At 27.1% G+C, this 10,743-nt stretch overlaps 1 protein-coding gene across 1 annotated transcript; it reads right to left on the bottom strand.

Annotated features, from left to right (window-relative positions):
* Positions 1 to 5,660: 5,660 nt before the first annotated feature.
* LOC125492630 (uncharacterized) lies at positions 5,661 to 9,960 on the bottom strand. The gene is made up of 7 exons (XM_057391405.1): positions 9,470 to 9,960; positions 8,152 to 8,242; positions 7,926 to 8,050; positions 7,762 to 7,840; positions 7,533 to 7,662; positions 7,258 to 7,439; positions 5,661 to 5,826 (listed from the first exon to the last, which is right to left on the bottom strand). The coding sequence occupies exons 1-7, from the start codon at positions 9,624 to 9,626 to the stop codon at positions 5,661 to 5,663; spliced, it is 930 nt and encodes a 309-aa protein (XP_057247388.1). The 5' UTR covers positions 9,627 to 9,960.
* Positions 9,961 to 10,743: the final 783 nt, after the last annotated feature.

Genomic DNA, 10,743 nt, shown 5'->3' with positions numbered 1-10,743 from the left:
CTAAGTATTACCATTTTCTCTTCACATTCTTGCACGCTTTCTGCCTCACTCTCCTTTTTCACAACAATAGAGTTCTGTTGGAAAAAAAAGTTTACATAAGTAATTACCAATTACTTGTTTACATAATAATAGATAATGAAACTAATTGTAAAATCCTTATAATTAAATCAAATACCTCCAACTTAACATAAAGTTCAAACCACTTGTTAATTAATTCAGGTTCATCGGACGTAGAATTCACAGTGTAGGAATAATTTTGATCAATGCCATTATTATATGGCACAGTGACCTTAAACAAACCAGGAAACTCATTGTTTTCTACCTACATGTACTTTGATGTTAGCATTTATAAATGTAAATAAGAAATCATGTATTATAATTGACAAATAAATAATGTATGATAACGAACCTGATTTTGAGAGGCAACCATTTCTTTTGCTGTTCTACCAACTAATTTGGACACCTCTTTATCAAACATCATAAAAGTAGCATCTCCAGATTTATCAGCAACAATCAATTTTATCTTGAATCTATAAGAATTTTTTAAAATTAGCTATTAAACTATAAAAATGTTTCATTTATTGAAACTTGATATTAAATATTACTGTATACTTTGTTTTTATATTAGTAAATTAGAAATAATTACCTTGGTGTTGTACTACGTAACACTACATTCTCCTTTCTACACCGGATGACATCATCTTCCCTAATAACTCCACTCATACATCTGTTGCATCCATCGTAATACCAACTATAACCAACATCTATGTCCTCTATTGTGGCTAGGCAAACGCATACACAAGACTGAGAAATGAAAATGTATACTAAGGATAATTAGTCATTTTTCTTGTGATGTTAATATATATTGTTGCATAAAATTCTCACCTTCTTCATGTTCATAATGTCGAAAATATCTTTTACATATTCTTGCTTCAAAAAGTCATCACTCTCATTCGTCAGTTGAGTTAGTTGGCCAGATATTTGTTGAGTTTTGCAACACATGCTGGAAAACAATCATGTAGCATAACTTAGACAAATCGTGCTACTGTATGCATTTTGTATGTTCCTACTTTTGTATGAGTTTTTTTTATTAATAATGCATTTTCCAAGAGATTGATTTTCCTATTTATCTAATAATATACTCAATCTTTCATATGTTCTCATTTTACAACCAAAGTTAGTTGCTAATATATAATGTAGACATATTTGTAGGATATCATGCATATATAGAGTCCGAAACTTACATATTTGGTGATATGTGATGAATCGCAGGTATAACTTCTTTAACTTTATATGACACAACATAAATTACATTTATTATTCTATCTATCAATACATGCTTACTATGTGATCCATAACGTATATTTAATTGGACAATAAATTAAATAATAATACTTAACCATGTTGGTTACTATGAATGGGTAATTATTTTATTCCACTAATATTAGTTTACTTCTATATGTAATTAATAGTTTAAAGCGATGTAATTTGTTGTTAATTTTAATTGTAATAATTATGTATTTGTATTTGATATGATTAGGTGGAATAAAATACACTCATATTCATAGTTCACCTACATGGTTAAGTACAACTATATCGACATGCTAATGAATATGCTGTTTTATACAAATAATTAGATGTAGTCACATAATCTCAAATTATATTATTGTGTTAGATAACTTATAATTATATTATATTTTGTTGTTTCTTTTTGTGTCAATTAGGGCAGTTCATATATAACACTAATCATCGCTAAAACTTTAATTATATAAATCTTTAATTATATAAATGTGGCTGATATGTCATCTATTTAAGTGAAAATTAATATAACTTACCTATCTTTAAAAGAATAATTTCAGATAGTTGTGTGTTAATGAACAATCTTGAAGCATATCGAGAATTTTGAACACGAACACCACCTAGTATAAAAAAAACAGATAAACAAATTTATATCTATAACACAAAAAAAAATTTAAATGAATTAAATCGAATCTAATATACGTATATAATATACGAAGTAGTTACGTTAAATATAAAGTTTAATCACTTTTCTTAAATTATCCGGAATAATAAAAGTATTACGGACATTATATTTTACTTTTTGCTTGATTCTTCAATACATATTTAATACATAATTAGTACGAACTTTAAATATAATAAAAAGCTTATACGAAAATTAAGAAGCTAAAAGATATTTAATACGAAAAATAAAATCGAATCTAATATACATATAAAATACACGAAGTACTTACGTTAAATTTACCATTTAGTCACTTGTATTAAAATATCCGGAAATAAAAAAAATAGTTGTGCATTACATTGAACTTTTTGCTTGATTCTTCAATACAAATTTAATACATAATGAGTCCGAAATTTAAATATAATACAAATCTAATACGAAAATTAAAAAGCTAAAAGATATTTAATACGAAAATTCAAATCGAATCTAATATACATATAAAATACACGAAGTACTTACATTAAATTTTCAATTTAGTCCCTTTTCTTAAAATATCCGGAAAAAAAAAATATTAAGTCGTGCATTACATTTAACTTTTTGCTTGAATCTTCAATAAAAATTTAATACATAATTAGTCCGAAATGTAAATTTAATACAAATCTAATACGAAAATTAAAAAAACTAAAAGATATTTAATACGAAAATTGAAATCTATGCGTGGATTAAATAAAACTAAGATTTACCTTTATACATGATTCGTTTTGCAAACTGTAAGATGACAACAATTGCACCATTAGCTCCCTCAGCATTTATGTAATTTATCATCTCATCAGCATATGTGCCCCATAGAACACATGTTAGGTTGTCATTCCTATTTAGAAATAACAATGAAAAAGTTCATAAGTTCTTATATTGAAATTTAAATAAAATTTTTAAAAAATATATAAAAAAAAGATGGTCAATAAGTAACAATTTGGTATACACATACGTTGTGTCCATCAGCTCAATAGTCATGCACCTCGATTTAGTGGTCTTGGTTAGTTCACCATACGCAGTCACTTGCCCAATTATATCTATAGGTAGTAAAAAAAAATTACAACTTAAGGTGTACGTTTCAAAATACCCTAAAAATAATAGAAATAGGAAATAATTATAGAACAAATTAAACATACCAATGAGATAAACATCAGAACCTTTTTTGCCAAAATATCACCAAATGGAACAAATTCAAAACCATATTGTGGGATATCCAAAGCATTGCAATCCACTATGGACGATCCATAATTCATTGAAATGGTGAATTTATGTTGCGTAGTAAGCTCGTATCCAGCATTATCACGTAGCAAAAAATTAGAAATATGTCTAAATCCTCCTTCCTCAATCTTAGGCCAGAAAGCAACTATTAGGTTCCTCCGAATACTGGCATGTATTTTTGTACCCTAAAAACACATATAAAATATACGTGAACTATTAGTAAAAGAGACAAATACTCTATAAACACGTATAAATTTTATTTATCTATATACATCCATAAAAATCACTTACATGTACATCCATTAAAATCATTTCTATACTACCAGCTTCCGATTGTTCATAAAGTTTGGCTTCTCATAAACCCGTATTATCCGTACTGCAATAGTGATATACTTTGTTCCCTTAACCAAATCAGAAACATTAATAATTTTTTTAACAGGGGCATCATTTTGGGATGTCATTTCCGTAGAGAAATATTATTTTGAAAGATGAAATGAAGAGGTTTTCGAAAAATATGAATTAAGATTATGAGTAATAACTTAGTGTGTATTTATATAAAGTGACGTAAAAGATATTTATGAAGTAGTATTCACGTTAATATGAAGCTGTTTAAGGAAATGATTTGCCATTAATAATACCCAATTCGTATAGTGATTGTAAAATATGAATCTATTATTATAATCAACGACAATCTTAATCACAGATTGATAAATTGATTACAGTAAGTTATTACCTTAATTTATATCATTAAATCACTCAAAATCATATCTTAAATTACATCAATTAATAAGATGTCTCGCCTATTTTAACATCGAGTAACCCATATATTCCTGAAATACAATTCTTTTCTAAAATTGTATTATTATAAAAGATATTTTTAAAAATATATAGTATCATGATTCTTTCTGAATTAACGTTGAGATCTTAACAGTATCTATATATAATCGTACAGTGATTGTATGAATTATTTACCTAAAATATGAATATCTCATAATCAATGACAACCGTAATCACTCGCACATAATGATTTTTTTTTTTAATATAGCAATCTTAATCATCGATTTATAAATTTGCATAATAAGTAGTTACAATCATTTAAATCATTAAATAACTATTCCAGGATATTATAAACTGCTATAATTAATAACATATATAGCCTATTTTACATTCGAGTAACCCATATATTCCTAAAATACAACTATTAGGTAAATTTGTATTAATATAAACGATATTTTCAAATTACAGTAGTATCATGCATATATTCCTAAAATCAGATAATCAACTAATAAATTACTAATATATTTAGCCTATTTTATTTTAGGAATAAAACATATATTCTTTAAATACAATTATTACGAAAATTGTAGCATTGAAGATATATCTTGCGAAATCTTTCCCCACAAAAATCGTAAATTTTGTTTTTCTTGTATAGCTAAAAACAATATAAGACATAGAATACACAACATTTACATAAATTGGCGTAACAATATACAATAGTTGATTGCATTACATACAAAATAATTATTCACTCCATATGTAATAGTGATTTAGCATCAAGAAAACGATCCTTTATTTCATAAGTATATTTGAATCTTAAAATAAGAGTAATAAAGTAACTTCTTTAAACTTAAACACTTATAAATGTCATTAATCAACAACAAAATTTAAAATTTATTTCAACCGTTTATAAGTTTTTAATTATAAGTGTTTAATTAAATATATATAGATTGCTCTGATATGTGGTCAAACTGAATATAAGTTCATCAGAACTGAACAAATATGATTGTCATTTAATATGAAAAATATATAAGATTAATACAAACTTATATTATTGAAATTAAAACTCTTATTATGACAATAAACTTAATACAACAATTAACCTAGAAATCAATATAAAGCAAAAACTTAAAATAACTATTTCATATCTAAGAAAATCTAGTGGAGCAAGCGTAGAAAAAAGGCTGCTTCGCGATTACATAAGTATGCATCACATAAACTTTTGAGATCATCAGGACCCCATGCGAAGTAATCCCATTTGTCCACAATGTTGTCATATTCATGAAGGTGCTCTTGATCACACTTTACGAATTCATCAGACTCACGAACTATGGATTATTTAACCAAAGGGACACCATCATATCTCGTAGAGTTTCTCTTAATTGAACCACTTTATCTATTGGATGCTTGTGAAAAACACTTAGTAATAACGCTACACCCCTTTTTTTGCGCTCTTCATCTGCATTGAATATAAGCAAAAGTCCCAATAAATAGCTGGCCAACACATTGCCATTTGAATGTGCCAAGTCGATGTTCTTCAACCCTTCATCTAACATCACATATGTGAAATATTGTACCTATACAAATATAGTTAGTTATGTTCATAATGTAAATAAATAAATAAAATATACATTTGATAAAATTGCGTTAGTAAAAAAAAAAAACAACTTTACCATGCCATAACGCAAAAGTGCTTCTGGTTCTTGTATTCCAAGCACAAATCAAAAAACTTTGCTTTATTTTCATCATTACGCATTGAACGCATGTAAAGGTGTTCAAAAGAAACCTTCTTATATATCTTCCCATCGTGTGAAAGTTTATTAATAGCCTTGCAACTGAAAATAAATTAATTTCATAAGATGTAAATGTGAAATTTAAATCTCGTAAAAACAAAAGAAATATATAAATATAAAACTCACGTCATTCTGCATGCAAATAAATCAGGAGCATTTGCAGCACCAACGCGTGAAAGAATTTCAATAATAATTTCAGTAGGAAGGGAATGAACAATGTTAGGCTTCTTTGCATTTGGGAATCCCATGTTAGAGAGTGTGAGAATGAAAAAATCGAAATTTTAATTTGGAGGGTGTATTTTGGTTAAATGAAATGTAAAAACTATGCATGTATATTTAGATATATATATATATATATATATATAACATTCATAAAAAAGGCATGCTTAGAGAAAATGAAAAGATGTGTCTTTTGGGAATAATATTTGAGACAATGGAAAGTCAGAAATTAAAATCTAATCATAGCAACATTTCGTAACTGCCAAATATCTATGTATATGCCAATTAATGCTATTTTAATAATATAGATTATTAGGAAATTCAAAAAAAAAATTCAAAATCGGTTTTTATTTTTTGTAAAAAACAGGCGGCAGTATTAATGTAAACGTTTGGATTCATCAATTTTCTAACCGGAATATATAAATCTGTATATATATTATATATATACATTATTATAAATGGTTGTGTCTTTTGGCAATAATATTTGACAAAATGGAAAGTCACTACTTATTGGCAACACCTACCAAAATTTCGTAACTGTCAAATATAAAACTACCCAATTAGTGCACTATGTAATATAGGAAATTTTTTCTAAATTCAATTACAAAATTGACGCCAGTTACTATTTTTTTTTATTAAGAACGTGACTAATAATTGTATATGGTTGTTTTATATATACGTCCAATATTAATTATTCACTAACTTAGTTTATTATTTTAAGTGTTTGGTAATAAATCAAATTTATAAATGGAATATATAAATACGATTACATATAATATATATATAGATATGATGCTTTATTGGTTATTAACTTTTCATTCTATTATGATTTAAGACATAAACAAAGTGCTCGAATTATATAATTAATAACGCATAACAAAAAGTAGTAAACTTACATTATAATTGAAACACTTTGTAACTAAGAAAATTAAAATAACAAATAAAATATAGAAAAGATTTATATTTTGTGATCCATTTGTTTGCTATAAGTAGGCAACTTGCAAGTAAATTGATAAGCACACTCTTCCGCCCAGTAAACGTGTGTAACATCCACAACTTTATGAACTTTAGATTTAAAACATAGCAATGTCGCTTCAAGTACGAAAACATATGCATCTCCAATATGAGAGAACAGTTTGGTCCGTATGTTGTCCATGTATTTAACCTACAAAAAACAATTATTAGCGATAATGCGAAATTTATATTACAAAGTTGTAGTTGTATCATAGAAGATTATAATATTAACATACATACCTCTTCAGTTCTTTTGGTAGATCGAGAGTGGACAATTGTAATATAAAACATATTTGCTTGTGAGATAGTCCAACACTTAATGACCCACTTATATCCTTTATTTTGATATGCATGAATACGGAATTCGAACTATTGACTTTATTAATATCATCTATTCTCCCAACAACCCTACACTTGCATCCCTACAATGAAAGAATGAATTTAATTTACATATCTATATAAATATAAACAAACGAATTTAAGATATTATAAAGTAAATATCAGATACGACGTACTCCGTTGTATTTGTGAAACTCAGAAATGGATAAACGCATTGAATTCGAGATGCATAGTAATCTATTGAGCGGAAGAGAAGTCTTATTTATCCATAGTGTCTTGTGTCGGACAAATTGATCGTTACGAAACCTAATTAACCCAATCAAAACATGTATTTAAGAGAACACGTTAAGTTGCGCATGGTTGAAAAAATGATCAAATCGCATGTAAGTATACATAGTAGCTTACCACTGTTTTAGTTTGCTTGCAATCTTTGTCCTAGGATTGATCATGATTTGTGTGTTTTCAACAGATTGCAAATAAATGCCTATGAAATGTAGTAAAAATACATACGTAATTCAAATACAGAATTTGAACATATGTTACCTAAATAATACAATTTTCATGCTTACCGTCGTCATTTTTCAAAACCAATCCTCTTGCTAAAACAACCACAGCGTCTTGTAATAGGTCAGAACTTAATTGTTGTAAATGGTCAAAAAAATTGTCGACAACACATAGTTTCATAGCAGTATAACTGATATAAGTAGAAACAATGAATCAATATATTAATTATGGCAAGAAAAACGAAAATAACTACAATTACATGTAATATAAATCACGAAATTATAAAATTACCTCTTGTCAATTAGTATGATATATTGTTTTTTGCTTTGTTGATTAATTTTTGATTGAACACGTCCCATATAGATGAGTACTCCAACAACACCTAACATGTCATTTTTTTAGAATTACACATTTACGAATATTGTCTATTTGACATGCATATAAATTTATGATACTAATAATACTAAACGTGGACAAAAATAAAGAAAAAATCAAACAGAACAAAGAGGCGAAAATTGCTATACTGTGATGAAAAATCGAAAAATTGATTATTTAACCTACAATGAAACGATTTCTTATTTACTTAGGGCTTCATGTAACAATTTTTATGTTTTTTAGAACTACAATGTGATAAAAAATAGAAAAAGGATTTATTTAGGCTACAATGTTTTAACAGAATGTAAAAAAGTAAGGTTTAAAAAAATACGTGTGGAAATAATAATATGGAGTATATATATATATACCTATTTCCTTATTTTGAACGCGAACTTGCCTCATCAAAGAATTTAATAGTGTTAACTCATTTTTTCGCACCTTATTCACATGAGGATCCATTTCACAAAAGAGAATAAAACAACTTTTTTGTATGTTCAATATATATAAGAAAAAAGTATGTGTTGATTGAAATCACTTAATTTCGGAATCAATCAAAAAAAAAATTACTGGAATATTTCGTTTCAAAATTGCTAAATATAAATGTTCGTAATTAGTGTTTTAATGCTTATGTTTGGTAACGAATAAATATATTAAAAGGTAAATCAAATCAAAATCTTGATAATTTCTTTTTCTTTATTGTTAAAAGGTAATAAGATCCGGAAAAAGGTAATAAGATATGTTCATTGTTAGATCGAAATATAAAAACTGATTACGTTAGATTTTAATTTGTAGTCACGTTTTATTTATAGATCCAGAAAAAAAAAATCGTGATAATTTCTTTTTCTTTATTGAACTTAATTAACGACAATGATAACTAAAGAGATACACATAGTACATATTTAAAATTAATTACTATGAAATTTCACTTAATTAATTTAGTCATGTAATGCAAGACTTTTGCTGTAATAAACAAAATTCATGACCATCAAAAATAAAAAGAGATATGGAATACATAGTTAATACGGAAATGCAAACAATACATGAGATAAACTTGAATAACACCACCTAAACTTGAATACTTTTTTTTCTTGAAGACATAACCTCAGCTTTTCATCCCCAATCGTTGAACACGTTTAAGTACATTAATCATTTATTAGGGAATCCAAATACTGAACTCTTTCCTTTGCTTCTATTGTTGCAAGTTCAATCTTATTACGAAAGGAGATAATCATACCAACATAACCCATGGTTTCCACTTCATCTTCATCATCTAATTTCTCTAGTGCTTTTAGAGATTTCGAAATCTCCTCATCAATGGCAGACCATGCTTCAAAAAATTCATACATAGACTCGTTAATATCATTGACATGTTTTGCAACTCTAGGATCCATTTAATGAAATAAGTTGTTTTTGAGAAATTTGAAGGATAATTAGCTTTGATTTTTAAAACCGATTTTGATGGATTGGAAGCAAGAGGGGTTGAAAAAACCGGATTTTTGCAATCTATTATATAGGCAAAAAATTTATCATTTAATGTATTGCATGCATTAGGTGGTAGATAATATTTAATGGCTTGCATGCATTGGTTGGTATTTAAAAGCTTGAATTTATTACATGTATTAATCACCAACCATGAGTTTTTTTTTTATATTAATATGACTACATTAATGTTATCACAAGAGAATTAACATACATGTATTAAACACGTATATATTTATATTAAGAATGAAAAAAAAAATACAACTCTAATTGGACTTATTTTGTAATTCAACTAAGAGAATTAACATACTACATTAATATAAAAGAGTATGTAAAAAAATTGCTAAATAGTCCTTGCACAATAATACAATAAAGTTTTATTTCTACTTAATTGAAGAAGAGCTCTTCCGTCGACCAAATTCAATTCTTCGAAACACTCATCGCACACTTTATGAATCCTTGGAGGAACAGTGTGTAGGTAGTACAACATCATGTTATCACAATCCAAGTGTACCCTAAACCGAGGTTTTGATGAAGTAACGTCTTCAATAGTATCCCATATAGGCGAATCATAACATATATCATGCGTGAATTCTTTTGATACCTTATGACTCAAAGACGACCCGAACGAAATAGTGTTAACACCATTGCATCAACATAAAAAAATTAGAATGTGCCAATTTCGGATGCCATGTAGCTTCAATTGAGGCGCATTGATTTTCACATGGGACTTCATGAATTACATCTTCAATTACGGACATATCACGTTTATGGTTATTAGATTGGTTTCTATTTAATATTTTGTGAAAATATAAAAACGCATGAAAAAATCGAACAAACTTTTATAGTGCCTGACCATCCTAAAACGCCATTTGGAAGTTATGGTTTGGTGTGTGGTGAGACAAAGCCAAAGAATCTGATATTTATACTACATATGGCCATTATACCATTTTAAATTTTTTTTTATTATAGAAATGTAAATTTGTTCCTTTAATAAATGATGTTGATTATCAATTAAACATGTTTATT

Source organism: Beta vulgaris, chromosome 8, assembly GCF_026745355.1.
Source record: "Beta vulgaris subsp. vulgaris cultivar EL10 chromosome 8, EL10.2, whole genome shotgun sequence".
In the NCBI taxonomy this organism is placed as follows: Eukaryota; Viridiplantae; Streptophyta; class Magnoliopsida; order Caryophyllales; family Amaranthaceae; genus Beta; species Beta vulgaris.
This window is presented reverse-complemented; position numbering and strand designations above follow the sequence as displayed.